This window comes from Tympanuchus pallidicinctus, unplaced genomic scaffold (assembly GCF_026119805.1).
Source record: "Tympanuchus pallidicinctus isolate F22 unplaced genomic scaffold, pur_lepc_1.0 scaffold7, whole genome shotgun sequence".
In the NCBI taxonomy this organism is placed as follows: domain Eukaryota; kingdom Metazoa; phylum Chordata; class Aves; order Galliformes; family Phasianidae; genus Tympanuchus; species Tympanuchus pallidicinctus.
In genome coordinates this window covers 26,006,134-26,021,414 of record NW_026294791.1, presented here as the reverse complement: position 1 = coordinate 26,021,414, position 15,281 = coordinate 26,006,134, and the positions used below count along the sequence as shown (strand labels likewise).

At 39.8% G+C, this 15,281-nt stretch overlaps 1 protein-coding gene across 4 annotated transcripts in view; it reads left to right on the top strand.

Annotated features, from left to right (window-relative positions):
* Window positions 1-15,281, top strand: part of RABGAP1L (RAB GTPase activating protein 1 like) — a 199,972-nt gene that overhangs the window by 107,967 nt on the left and 76,724 nt on the right. For all 4 annotated transcript variants that reach the window (XM_052666174.1, XM_052666175.1, XM_052666173.1 and 1 more), the window contains exons 15-17: window positions 5,332-5,406; window positions 8,787-8,912; window positions 9,956-10,099. In XM_052666174.1, the coding sequence (XP_052522134.1) occupies window positions 5,332-5,406; window positions 8,787-8,912; window positions 9,956-10,099 (345 nt within the window). The remainder of the gene's footprint in view (window positions 1-5,331; window positions 5,407-8,786; window positions 8,913-9,955; window positions 10,100-15,281) is intronic.

Here is a 15,281-nt window from a genome sequence, read left to right as displayed (position 1 = left end):
TAATAGAAGAAACTGATTTTGCTGCAGTGAACTCAATTTATCAGGGTTAATAATGTTATCGGGCAGGCTGAAACAATAGACACAGCGTTTCCCTGCTTTTGTGAAAGTAGACGGATGGGTTTTTCAGAGGTTCAGAGTTGGTGTCAGTGAAAAAGGCACAAGGAAGGCTATGAATCACTCCTATCATTATGTATTTTGTTACTGTTACTTGTCTTCTTGGTTTATCAGATTTGTAGTTTTTTCCTAATCCCGGTCGTACTTGCCAGGATGTGATCATAGAATCATAGAATGGCCTGGGTTGCAAAGGACCACAATGCTCATCTGGTTCCAACCCCCTGCTATGTGCAGGGTCACCAACCAGCAGACCAGGCTGCCCAGAGCCACATCCACATGCTGTTCTGTAAACTGTCTGCCCTTTATCTTTTCATGAAAAATACTCACTTCTTTGTGGTGCCTTCATTCTGATGATGACCTCTTGACACCGTGTGCATATTCTTTTCTCAATCCTTTTTTAGCTACTGTTCTAGTTTACAAATGGGTGTTTGGCCACTTTAGTTTAATTCCTTGTCAAAGAGCAGATCTCTTTCTTTCCTGTAGTGGTCTGTCGTATTTTAGAATACACATAGGAGCATAAGCAGATTTAGTTAAGAATTATTCTTCATCTATTTTTAGTTGTTTATTTTCTTCAATCCTGGGTTGAAGAGCGATTTCAGTAAATATTGTTGTCTTGTTTCATGCAAAGGATTTTTAATGCTATCTTGTCGTCTTCAATTTACATTGGTTCCTTCTCTGTGCATCTGTGCTCAGCAAGGAAGCAGCAGTACAGTTCTTGCATATGGATTTTCTGCTGAGTTGTGCTGGTTAAAAGGCCAGGATTGTGAATCTTGAATACTGGAATCAGAGCAAAGACTTCACTGTTTTCATGAGCCTGCATGAGAGAACATGAGCACTTATTCATTCTTTGGGCCTATGGTTTGGGCTGGTAGGGTTCACACATACCTGCCTCTGGGGGATGCACAACAAACGGGTAAATGCAGTCTGCAGTGAAGACAGAAATTCCTTGTAGGATGCAGTACTTAGAAGCAGACATAGAAATGTCATTGCTTTCAGACTGTTAGCCTTGCAATAAACTCAGGTACGGAGTTTTAAATTCTCCTTTTAGGTGTGGCACTTTAAAGTGTATTAACACCAATGTCACTCAGCGAGCAAGCGTGTCGTAAAATTCCTTGTTGCTTGAGAAGGCTGCCTCCAGCTCTGAGTGTTTTCTTGAGGCACCACGTTCTTCAGACTCTGCACAAGTCTTTTTCCCTTCAGCACAGAGCAATTTCTGTATCAAACACTGATTCCTGAGATCATTTCGATAGCGACACAAAGGTAAGTAGTGAGAACAAACCAGGCATGCATGTCAAAAAGTCTTGCATTCCTTTTTCATTTTCTTTTTTTCTGGGGTCGAGATCCTGGATATGTAGTATGGCTGCTGAGCAGCTTGCCAGAGTGCCTGTCACTTTTTCAGAGAAGTGAGAGTTCCCTGTGCCAGAAGACATTACTACTGACAAGAGATGGTGTTCTTGCAGATGAGGATGGGGATGTGTAGCTCCTCTGCTCGCACCTTTCCCACTGCATTGCTGGGAAGCGTGTGAAAGCTCTGGCAAATATGAGGAAGATCTTTTCATGAGACAAACGCTATAGAAATACTTTTTCATGGAGTCTGTTTAATTTTTAATTCGTTGCAATTAATGCAGTTGAGGCAAATAGGCTGTGTGATTGTAAGCTGCTTATGAGTTAGTGTTTTATGTTTTGTTGTTTCAAGTCCATATGAACCTTCAGCAAGTACAAGGAATCATTTTCATGCTTGTGAAGATGAAAAATGGCAAAAAACAGTTGGTGTGGAATTCGAGATGAACCTTTGTAAACTTCCTCTTTTCAGACCATTGGGACTCACACACAGCGGTTGCAGCCAATAAGCAACCTTTCCACATGTGATTTTCAATGGTACTGACCAGTGGAATGGAATTTAGCATGGCATTATTGTATCTACAGAACCATAGAATCACAGAATCGTAGAATGGCCTGGGTTGAAAAGGAGCACAATGCTCATCCAGTTCCAACCCCCTGTTATGTGCAGGGTCACCAACCAGCAGACCAGGCTGCCCAGAGCCACATCCAGCCTGGCCTTGAATGCCTGCAGGGATGGGGCATCCACAACCTCCTTGGGCAACCTGTTCCACTGCCTCACCATTCTCTTCTTCTACAGAAGATTGGTCCATTTCTGGATTCTTCATTCACTTTCCAGATATGCATGTTGTTCTCTACTGCTCGTTTATTTCATGAGACTCTTTAGCTTTCAAACAGTTTGTTTGCTAACAATGTGCTTAATAACCGCGCAGTTCTCTGTGGAAGACTGATAACTATTGAAAAGATGATTTAATTCTGTAATAAGATCGTTGCTGAGTTAAAGGGAATTAAGGAAGGCTTTAAGTCAGAATCAGAATATTTATTAAATCTAAACTGCAAGAAAGGGAATATTTAAGATCTCAGTTAATTGAAGTATTGCTGTTGGAGGTTCCTGAAGAGCTTGAAAAAATAAGAACTGGAAGTTTACAGCATTGTCACAAGTTATCATGGGAAAAATACCATTCCCTTGAAATTAGAAGAAACAGCGGCTTCAGTGGAAGTGGGAGATTTGGGATTTTGTTTTGTTTTCGTATTTCATGTGGAAAATCAAAGTTAATGCTCTTAAGTCCCTTAAAGAATAAATCCTAAATAATTCATCTTAGATCTTTTCTTAATTACGTAGCATTATTGTGGTTTGTAAGCAGCATCTTTGAGGATATTTTGGTTAATTACATCGTATTTCAGCAATATCAAGTCCCAAAGGTTACTTAAAGCTAAAAGTATACATATAATTGGAAACGTAATATGCATAAAACTCAAAAATCTATTTGCTTTGGGCAAGTGAAATAAAATCATGTTGATTCTGCAGAGTTAGTTTAAAAAGTATATATCTTTATTTGCCCAAATCACGTAGCTTCAACTTAGAATCTTTAGAGTCTTTTTCAGTTTTGTCATAATTCCTTGTCCTGAGCTGAAGATGACAGTCATGTATCTGGCCATAGCTGCTCGTGTGGATCACGCTGTGGGGAGTTTCCTTCAAAACTTTTTGTGTCCATGCTGTCTGTTCTAAATACACGTTCAGTATTTTTCTTCATTTTGATTTATAATCTCTTCTGATGCTCGGTTGGAGACAGAGCCTTCAATGCATTCCCTGCAGGAAGTCATTCCAGCAGAATGACAGCCTCTGTGATTATTCTGCAATAACGCAGGCACAAAGAAAGTTCATGTGGATGTTGTGCTGGAGTTTAAACACAACTTTTGTACCTCCATCATGTATTTTCCAAGTATAATCTCTGCCTTCTTGCTCTGGTTATGTTTGAAAATGGATTTATTACTACTTCTGTTGCGCTCAGGAAGTTGATCATGAGAATGTTCCTTATTCTTCCTTCGTATTTGTGTTTAAAATGCAGAGTGATGTGATTGGGGCTGCTTTTTTTTTTTTTTTTTTACTCTGTATTTTCCATCTTCTGCCACAATTTCATGTTGTTTCCCAGGCTCAAAGGCATATGTTTACATTCCTGATAGTTTCTCTTACCTTAAATTTTATCCTTGCCAGTTTGCGAAGCACTTTATGTATGGTCTTCAAGCTGGTTTGGATTAAGTCAGTGCTGTTTTTAGCAAACAATTAGCCATTATGCTAATTCTCCCTCTTACAACAGAGGGAGCTACCATGAAGGTTGATCATTTCATTTTTACCTTACGTGTTTTTGTTGCTGTTGTTAATTTAAAATGTTTCTCTTTTAATATGAAGAAAGCGTCAATCACGTGTATAATTTGTAATTTCATGTACCTGGAGCTGGCCTTTCAAGACAGAAATTATACATGTTTTAGGACTGCTGCACGATTAAAATAGACCAGTAGATTTGGCGAGCGTAGAGAGAAAGGCTGCTTATTGTTGATTATTAACAAGTGATGGTTTTAATTATTATTTTCAGCAGTGTACTTGACTAGTCATCTTGTAGTTGCTTGACTGGTGAAAATGAGCAGTAGATTGGGATCACGGTCACCTCTATTTCCTCTGTTAAGGAACAGTAAGCAGTAGAGGCCAAGGGACAAACCTATTAGGAAATGCATGGATGAGTTGCTGCTAAACAGTGAGCTTTAAGAGAATGCTCAGTTTATGTTCCTGATGAAAGTCTTCCCTACTGGGGTCACTACCGACTTCCTTAGAAATATTTGTTTCTTGGTTTCTGCCAGTCAGAATGGAAAAGGAAAGATTGTTTTAAGACTTGACATGTATTTTGGCTTCGATTCCAATGTTTCTGGCAGAAGTTAGTGGCAATTATGTTATTACTCTTGGCTTTAAAGGAGCCAAATGTCATTTTGAGACAAAGAATTGGCTGAAGGCACTGTGAAGACTCTCAAGTGTTTTTTAATGATCTTGGGAATCTGGAGGGGTCCCAGTTGACTGGGAGCTGGCAAGTGTTGTCCTGGTTTTGAGGAAGGGCAAGAATGAAGATCTCGATAATCACCTGTCAGTTTCACTTCACCTCCTGGTAGAATGATGGATGCAGTGCTTTCTCTGTAAAGGGAAGGTTTGCTCTAGAGCTGGAGCCTGCATGCAGGACTGCAACGCACACAGGTATGTTTGCAGAGGATACGGACTGAGGAGGAGCTGTTGGCTTGTTCCTGCAGCTCTGGCCTTGCAGTTTTCCCTCACCGTAACCTCGTTGTTCCCTCAGGATGGCCGTCTCTTTCCTGTCAGTCCTGCTCTGGGTTACTTACTGTCTCAGGTTTCCTCCAATCCCCAACATCCTCTAACGTAGCTTTCAAAATATTATCTTGTCTCTGAGAAGCAGAGAAGAAAGGAAGGTTTTGTTATTTTCAGTGATAAATAAAAAATAGCATGGCCATCTTACCATAAAGGAAGATAAAAATAATTAATTGTCTTCATTTTTCTGCATAACAAGGATGTGGAAAAACTGTTTCTGATGAAATTTTCCATGTAGTTTTCAGTGGTTTTCTAGCAGATGACCTTGAGTCCTGTTTTTTTCACAGTGTGAAGATTTGTTTTCCCCAAACCAAAGAAGGAAGCACACTCCCCACACAACCCACAGTTGCCTGTTTCTTAGCTCATACTTGCTGCATCATTCCTGTTCTTACACTCCTGACTTCAGCAGAATTATCCCTGGTTTAGGTGAAATCACATCCAGCTCTTTTCATGCAGTTTGAAAAATAAATGCATTTTAAATATATGTTGACTGTTATCTTTTCTAGGCATACTCTGTCTACGATGAAGACATTGGCTATTGCCAGGGACAGTCCTTCCTTGCAGCTGTGCTACTGCTTCATGTGAGTTAATTGCTAAATGAAAGCTTTGATACTTAGAGCAGCCTTAAACCTTAAAATCAGTAGTACTGGAACATTGTATTTGACAGATATGCACTGTTTTATATTTGTCTAAATTTATTTTACTGCTGTTGCTTTCTGGCAAATAGTGAATAACAGCTTCTGTTTTTATGAATGTAGATTTCATTTATTTAGGAGAAATCCATTAAATTATCAAGTAGTTCTGTGTGAAAACCAGGAAGCGATGTGCTAGATTTTCTTTGAGTTTAGTACTCCTGTACGTAAACTCCCTTTGTGATTAAGGGGAACTTAGATTTGGGAGATGCTCTCGGAGTAGCTCACAGAAGAAAGCATGCCCATCAATTTCAGCAATACCTTTCCTCCTGAGGACGTTTTATAAATTCTTCTGAATGAAAGCTGAATTTGAATGTTGATATTTCAGCCTGTAACCAAAATCTTTACAAACGTTGACCTGTCACTTCCTGTACATACACATGTAGGTGTAAACACATGGGGAGATAAATACATGATTTTTGTATTTTGTGAGATGCTTTAACTTAGATGCATCAGTAGAAAAGAAGCAGATTCAAATACTGGTAGATACTGTGAAGAGTTTCTAAACAAAATGCCTAAGATCCCAACACCAGCTTTTTTTCTGCCCATTGCCTTTTTCTGTCAGGCTTTCAATTATTAATTGTGATTGAAATACACTACAGACTCTGGGTTTGCATAGGATGTTCGTGGCACATATGTTACATATGCTCTTCCTCAGCCACCTGGAAATCAAATTCAGATTTATTTAACCACAAGCTGTAATTTCAGGTGAGATCTATGACGTGAAATTGTTACAGAGAAACTTGAGATTCCTCAAGAGTTAATCTCTTTTCTGTTAGGTACTGCAGTTCCACATATTCTACAAATCAGCTCATATCTATCGGTTATTTGCAAGTAATTTTTTTTACCCAAAGAAGGTTTCTAATTTCCACTGGAGGGATAATCCATTTGCAATGCCCAAGTTGTTTAGAAATGAATGGGTGTCACATTCTTAGTGTTCGACTAATATTTAGCTTCTCTCTCTTGGTAGTAATGCTGTCATTGCAGTAGAGAATTTCCTTTCTTTCTAGTGTTTCTGGACTTAGAAGAAAGTGCCCTGTTTTGCAGGGAATGCTAAATGGCAATTGCACTCATTTTAATATGCCCTTTATAATGTTTGCTTTTACAATAGGATATTAAACTGAAATAATCAGAGAAAGGGGGGAAGGGAAGCAGTGTCATTCATGTAAGTTGGGAGCTTCCCAGGATATCCTCCAACTTGTGTTTTTCTCAAATTCTTCAACCAATCTGCATCTGTGAATGCTTGTACAACCCCCTCTAACTCTCCAGTCTTTGCATGGATTCTAGACTCCTTCGTTTCCCCTTCTTTTCTGGGACAGGATATTTCTTTTCAGTGTAGATATCTTTCAGGGATGGTTGGGTAGCCTGAACTTCCATCCTGGCTTTTTGTGATTTTGCTGCTTTGGTGAAATTGCCATCAAAGATGAGCAGGTAATCTCTAATCTCAGGGAACCAGTGTTGCCATCTCTAATAAGATTTGCTGTCAGTCTCACTGCATTTGGCTTTCTTTGTCTGACTGACTCTTGGAGATGCTACCATGTGAAAAACTAATATTTCTTTTTAAAAGAACAAAATACAAATTTCTGGCTTTTGTAATTCCAAATAATTGGTTCTGTTTAAAATTAAAAACAACAACAACAAAGTAAATTTCATTTACAAATCTTGAATCCTTGGGGCTGGTAATGCTGGAGAACCTGCATCCACAGAGTGAGGACTCCATGGCCTCTGCCTGTACTGTCTTTGGCCCAGTGCTCACCTCTGTTCCCTCTCCCTGTGGTGGGGGAGGGATGACTGTCACTGCACGTGTCTGATTGAGCATGCAAGGTAGGTGTGCTTGTGCATGAGCATCTGTCATTTTATTAGAAATAATTGTTACCTTGCAAAAAATGTGCGTTTGCTTTCATTTTATTCTGGAGCAAACTGAAGCTTTTTGGTCAGGGTAATTTTTTTTTCTCCTTTCCTTTAGCTGCAGCCTTGATCGGCTGTCAGTGGGGATTGTTCTGTCCAGATAGAATGGTGATAAGAGCTTTGAGATTCATAAGAGCTCTGAGATTCCTCAGAGCTTGTTCTAGGTGAATCTAGCCTGCACAGATAGCTAACAGCTGACCTGGCAGTTCTTTATGTTAACTAGTTGTTTTTACATATGCTGTCTGAAAATGGAAATGTCTGCACGCGACCCTGGAGATAGGGCATAATCATAGGATGAACCAGAAATGATGAGACCCTGGAGGTAAATAACAAGGGACTCTTTGAAAAATACTGAGCTTTCATCAATTGCTGATATTTGATAAGGAGTTGGCATGGGAGTGGATGAGTGAATATGCTAGAAGGTCAAGAGCTGTCATTCTTGATACTCAATGAATGTTTTCCCATATAACAATCCAGTGCCCATAAAAGCAAGTTTTTTTTTTTTTTTTCCCTCTGCATGTGATTGAAGACCTGATTTGGGGTCTGCTTGTGCCTATCTTATTATTCTGTTGCCTGAGGGCACAAAGGAGATGTGATGACGCAGGGCTTCCCACAAATTTGGTGCTCAGTGGACTGAAGCCAGCAAATGCAGTTTCAGAGTGGCTCACACAGCCATTTGTATTGCTTTCTGAAGTTCTGTTGAGTGAGAAATTTTGGCCAACATGAAATAGAGTTTACAGAGATAGGGCTTCTGAAAAAAATACCATGATGTTAGCAGGGGGGATCAGCCAGCCTCAAGGTCACAAGGAGATTCTGAAGGCAACATTTATTTCTACTTTATTCATCATGGAAAACCTGACTTCAGAGGTTGTCACGCTCTGGGGTTTGGATGAGAGTAGATAAGCATTATTCTCACAGAGGGTTGGTCATAACCTCTGCGGTTTATATGGTTCTGCATATTTTACAACTAACCAAGTCTTTCATGGTACAAGTCAGTGTCTTAGGGTGGTTTGTTGTTGCGTTTTGCTTTAAAGCTGGACTTCTGCACCTGAGATGGATCTCAGACTTACTGGCACAAAGTATAGTTGTAGGGATGCAATACTGACATGAGCCTATGATCTGATCCCTCCTTTTCTTCAGAGGAAGTCTTACAGAGCCACATCAGGGTGTCCATCAAGTAGAACAATCCCCTTGAGATTTGAGTAGCTTAATTCTAAATTCTGAGTGCTTTGCTGGAAAATTTAATACATCCCTGGTTTTGAATTCATCTTAAGGTATTTAAGTGTGCGTGTGTGTCTGTCTGTGGAAAGAATGTCCATCCTCAGCTCAGTTCTTAAAATCACATTTGTGTGTTGTTCCAGATGCCAGAGGAGCAGGCATTCTGTGTGTTTGTGAAAATCATGTATGACTATGGCTTGAGGGACCTCTACAGAAATAACTTTGAAGATCTCCATTGCAAGTTTTTCCAGCTGGAGAAGCTAATGCAGGTGGGGCCAGACTAACAAATTACTTTATAAATGGGAATACTGGTGTGGGGACTGGTGCTTTGTTTCCATCACCTTCTGGGCAGCAAAGCCCCTCATTTAGAGGTGGAATAGAACCAAGGCAGGAAAGCTTAATACCTACATCCAAACATTGTGAAATCAGATTTACTTATAATTTCTTTTTTCCTTTCATATAATGATGTTGCTGCTAATCTGTTGTATTTTTTTTCCGTCTGTCAGTTTGCTCACTCTCTCTCTTCCCTAATTTCTTATGTTACACAGAGAGAATTTCTCTGCTCTGCTAAGGCCAAGGTCAGTCTTTCGGACTGCCTCTATCAGTGTCCTGCTTTCTAAGAGTTGTACTGGTGGTTAAGAGGTCAGGCAAATCAGGACATCTTGACACTTATGAAATACAAATTAACTGTAGGTCATTTTACTGTGATTTCAGTGCATTGCTCTTTTTTCGGGTGTAATTATGTCCTATGCAGAGCAAGTTAAAGAAAAAGTTGCTAGTTTGACACCATTGCTCTGACTAATAAGCACTTACTAGCAGTTCACTAAGACCTGACCTGGGTTTCTATTGCAGAGTGAAAGCTAACTAGTAGAGCTAGCTTCACTTCATGGTCTGCAAGGTGAGCTTGTTCCAGTATCTATTGCTTTTTTAACAGAATAGTTTATAAACGACAAGACATGATTAAGTAATAACTTTTAAAAATATATCTGTACATGATGTCAGTTTCACAGCTACTCTGTCTTTCCCTTATTGAAGATTTTGTAATTTCTCAGTATAATTTAATAGTATATTGTTTGATGCTGTGATAGAATTCATAGTGGTTATTAAATGTCATTAAAACTGTATCTCATTAAAACTGTAACCGTGACCACTAAAAGTTATAAAGAAACTTATTACTGCTGCTCAGAAGAAGCCAGGATTTCACTTTATTGTTTCTCAGTCTTCAGCAGCCTGGTACTTACTGACACTGCAGACGATGATCCTGTTTTAAGGAGGAGTACTGAAACATTTATTATTTTTTCCTGTACTCCAGGAGCAGTTGCCTGATTTGTATAGCCATTTCTCAGACCTCAACTTGGAAGCTCATATGTACGCGTCCCAGTGGTTCCTCACTCTTTTTACTGCCAAATTTCCACTCTGCATGGTCTTCCACATCATTGACTTACTACTTTGTGAGGTAAGAAAAACCCTTGAATCAGAAAGCCCTTTCTCCACCTCGTGAATGTATTAAGAACTTCTGTCTTTCTGTGTTTCATTTTGTTGGAGTCATTTACAGTTTAACTGTGTGTAGTGGATTCTTCAGAAACCATGATTATATTGAAGAGATGATGTTCAGTGAAACACGGGTCCGGTTTTCAAATTAAAATTGTGATTTGCCTCATTCTTTACGAAGGGATCTTATTAACAGTATCTGATGTACACATCTGTTCTCATTTAATTTGTTACACAGTTTATTCAAAGTTGGAAATTCTAATCTCCAGAAGATACTCCATAGGCTTTTAGTGGTAAAACTCTTGAGATTTTGCATTTCAGAATGTCACCCAGAAACATGATGGCATGGTGTTCAGCAAATAATGAGAACTTCTAAACAGTACCCTTCAATGAAACTCTCTCCTTCCTGTTATTCCAACTAAGGGGAATGCATGACTCCACATTGCAAATAGTACATTTCTGTATTGTAGACACATCTGCGCTTTGACTGAAGACAAAAATGGTAGTCAGGAGTGTTTATTTTGGTGAGATGTTAGCACTTCTTTTTGTCATTAGGAAGTCAGGGTGGAGAGGTGGTCATATATATATGTGTGTGTGTACATTTGTGTACACATGTATATGATTGGCATTTTCAGATGCAAAGGGTTTCACGAATGTGAAACACTGTTGACTCTGGTTCATTCTGTACATTTTGTAGCATCAAGTATTTTACTTGGGAATTCTCAGGCTTGCTGCACATGTTGATGTTGATAACATTCCTTGCAGAACAAATATGGCCTGCAATTCATAACTTGCTGTGTTTTCCTTGAGATTGTTGCTTTGCATATGTGCTCAGTTATTAAAAAAAAAAAGGTTAATACCTCCAGCTATCCAAGCGAGTGTGACACACTCAATATATATTATATGTAATAATGGAGAATGGATTCCACGTTTACACACGAATATGTTTCAGTTTGGATATATCTGAGCTCTAACTTTTTCACAGTGCCTTAATTATTAAGTGTGCAAATAGGAGAATAACAGTTGTTGATTTGTCCTGTCTCTGCCCTGCTTTTTGCAGAGATAGCTGTCCAACAGAGAACAAAACACCTCAATCACCTTGGGGTTCTTTGTGAGTTAGGTTTTAGAATGGTCTTCAATGGATTTGATCATTCTTTGTTGGTTGATTTTATTTCTTCGTTCTGATCTTGATACAGTGCTGCATTGGGAAATAACCGTTTTAAGAACTTGTTTACCAAGAAGTACAGAATGCCATTCCAAAGTGGTGATTATTGTGCTAGCAGTATAGCTGCATCCCATCTGAAGCTCGTGTACTTCTTATTGCATTAGGCTTGAAGGTGAAACATGCTGTAGAGAGATTTTAGTTATGGTTAATATGGATTTAAATATTTGCATTCATCTCACATGTGGCAGTGTTTATCTCAGCATGTCTGAAGGAATTACTCTGGGAAGAAAGGTGATGGAATCTGAAAGGGACATAGGGAAACCAGTGCAGGAGTCTGCTAGAGAAAGGGAAACTGGTTAGCATCTGTGGAGGGCAGTCATATAGAACCAAAGGAGCATCCTTTACAACACTTAAAATCAGAAAGTGATAAGAAAATTGATTTCAAGTGAGAAGGTACGTACAGACATCTTGAGAAACAGTGGGGCAGTGTGTATTGAGAACATACAGAGGCAACAGTGCAGACTATCAGAAGATTGCTCCTAATGTTCATGACTCACTCAGTCTGGAGTAGCAGGCAGTTCTGAGCATTTGTGAGAGGAGTGTAGATTAAAATCACCTTACAGTAAAAATCTAGTTGACCCTCACCGTAGAGAGAAAATAAGATCTGAAGGCACACAGACAAAATAGGAAAGAAACCATTCCTTAATGGAGGGCTGAAAACGTATTGCAGAGCAGTCTGTCCAGGCAGCTTCCAGAAGGAGTGGTGGAGCAGTCAAAAAGTAATTTTTGTCTGCATTAAATTGCTCTTTATCTCTGAACAAACAGCATGCCTATAATTCCAGCGACTGGAAGGAGAAAAAACAGTTGCAGCTGCTAAGCCCAGAACATGTTCTTCTGGAAAAAAAAAAATCCTCAAAAAATCAAACTCCTTTGAAGTCTTATGTATTTTTTTTTTTTTTTTTTTTAATTTAAACAAGCTTCCAGCCTTCTCATTAATTTGTCATAAATACAGATGAATTTAAAATAGCTCAAGTTTCCTTCCTGGCTGTGCTTTCTGCATAATCCTGTCCTGTCTGCTGCTGACAAGAAGTTTACATCCTATGTATCTGTTGTGACAGAAAAGTACTGGGGGAAGGGAAAAAAATGGTTAAATTGATGGCAATTGATGCCTGGGTGCTACAAAAAAGTGGTCATTCCAAGGGCAGTTCTCTGGTATCCATGAAAATCTTTGAATTGTGGATGAATGGTTTGGGTTGCCCAGGAATGTTTGGATGAGATTTGTCATTTCGATTCTTGACCTTGACTGGAAGAGATACTACAGATACTTTTTAACTCTCAGTCTGGAGAGGAAACATTGGAAGTGCTGCAGTTGTGCTGCTGTGGTCAGGTAGGCCTGCCTGCTTCCCTTGCGTGTGCTGGAGTGGCAGCTCCACAGCTGGGATGTGAGCCTTCAGGGTACATCATGGATCATCCTCCATCATGGGATTCCAGGGAGGTGGGATCCCATAAAAAATAAGCTGAATTTGTGATGGAAATTGTGGAGAAAATTTTAAAATCAAATCGAAGTGTGTGCTGTTACTGTCAAGGTCTTTTCATCATTCTTGCATTAAAAATGACTTGATTAATAACTAAATAAATAGCTCAGGTTCACACGAGTTTTGGGCTTGGCATAGTCTCTACAGGATTGAATTCTTCCATCCTGTTATCTTTCTCTGACCTTTTTTAAGCCATATGCAGGCTGCTGAAGATATGTTTCAACCCCAGAATTACTTAATGTAAAAATAACCAATGTTGCCTCGATAGCCATAGGACAGAATATGTCACCCAGGGTCGTCTGGAAAGGAGATGTTTTGAAATTCTTTGTCTTTTCTTGGATAGAAACTGAAAGCTTGCCAGCTTGGAGGCAGGTAAGCCATACCATGATGGTGCTCATTGTAAGGCTCAGTACTTGGTGTCTAAGTGCCTGTTTACAAGCAAACAAACCAACCTCTAGATCCAGTTGCAAGCATCCATGAGATTACATCAGAGTGCGTTGTTTTCAGCCTGGCTCTGCAGATAAATTTCAACATCTCAATGTCAGCTGAAGAGCTTCCTCCAAGGCTCCTGTTAGCTGCTTGTTTCAGCCACTTCATTAGACTCCTTTTGCTGTTTCTATTTGCATTACAGAACAACTGTGTTGATGAAATGCAGAATTCTGTGTGGGCTTGTCAGTCTTAACTATCAATGTGACATCGTGCTATTGACTGCTCCTGAGCCTGCTTTGTCTTGCTCCCACCTTTGACTAAAAAATTCACATCATTTAACTTTTTAACATTTAATTTCCTCTTGCATTTTAGAATATACAACTTGGAATCAAAATGCTTTTTAGAAGCACTGAACAAGTAACCTTGATTAGACATTTAAAAGAGGAGAAAAGCAGTTGGCAGGCTACTTAGAAGCTTTTAATTTTTATTTCACCATAGTTTCCTCTTAAAAAAGGAAAAAGAAAATATATTTGGGATATATACACACACAGATGCAGTGCTGCCAAAACTGAAGGAGGTTCAGAGCTCAAGCTGATGTTCTGTTCTTTACCTGGCATTTTGAGATGTTATTGCTAACCTGCTGTGCGTGTGTCTGGCTGCTCTCGTGTGCAGGTCTTGGGGATATAACATACAAAAGGATTGTGGCTCTTTCCTTTCAAGGAGTGTGCAAAAATCCCTCTGTGCTGCCTTTCCTGCGCTGGTACATATATTTACATATCTCAGTGTCAGTAATTACATAGTCCATTACAAAAATTAGTGTTTTGACTGCAGAGCTGCGATTTTTGGATCAGGACTGAAAATGCAAGGATGCAACTGCTTTCCTGTCACTTCTGTGTATGAATGCATTGTTTTCTGTACAGCTCTTATCAGAGAAATGAGACTGCCTTCTCTAGGACTACGTAGTAGCAGCTCTGTCTTATGTTGCCGTGATGCCTGGGAGCACCACTTCACAGTGAGATCACGACAGTTTCAGAAGTTTTCTAAGTATTGGCATGGAAGATTTGATTTCTCTCTTCTGTGTGCCTTGCTGGGGAATGGGTGTGCCAGGAGACACTGAGCTGTGTGGTGTGGCTCAAGTAAGAACAGTGTTCCTGCAGTGGGTGCCCCAGCAGGATGCTGCTTTCTGTCTGTCACAGTACCTCCATTGTTAGTGCTTTGGCACTGCTAGGTTGAGAAAGAGCAGATTAGCATTTTAATTTATTAAACTGACTCAGGAGTTGAGTAGGGAGCAAGCCCACTTCATCTGTAAATCCATACACCCCACACTCTGCGTGTACTTCAGTGAATCTTGTGAAACAGCAGCCTACCTCAGGAGCAGCGTATTAAAAACTGGGCCTGTATATTATGAGTCGATACAGCACTGAAACATGCAGTATTTCAGTGCTGTGTACAAAAGTGAAGTCAGTGTCATACATGTGAGCTGGAGAAGGCTGGGCCTTGGGGTTGTTTTCCTTTGTACAGATACGGACTGTCCAGCTTTGGCATTTATCCCATGCTGTTCCTCCTGTCCATCTCTCTTTGTGTTTCACCTTCTGGGGAGCTCAGCCTCCTTCCTGAGGTCTCTGTAGCCTCTGCACTTTCATCTAAAGAGGATGGGAAGGCTTTCCTTCTGAGCTTGTTCCAGCTAGATCCTAATCGGTTTAAGAAAGAGAATAGGTTGTGTCTCAGGCTGTGGGTGGAAGGGATCTCAACACGCGTGCATTGTATGGCACTGATTTGTGCATTTGATGCTTGCTATTCTGAGGAAGAAGGTAGGCATGGATTGTTCGGTGGCTTGAGGCCTTCCACACAGTAAGGCACGAGTTCTTGTATAAAAGTCTGTGTTTTTAAATGGTGCTCATCAGGTTTAGACTCTGAAATTATCATCACAAGGCTGCTGCCAGCAATATTTTCACAAAAGAATTGCAACATTCATGCAGCATCCTTAATTCAGAGTGTGACATGTATGCATGAATATA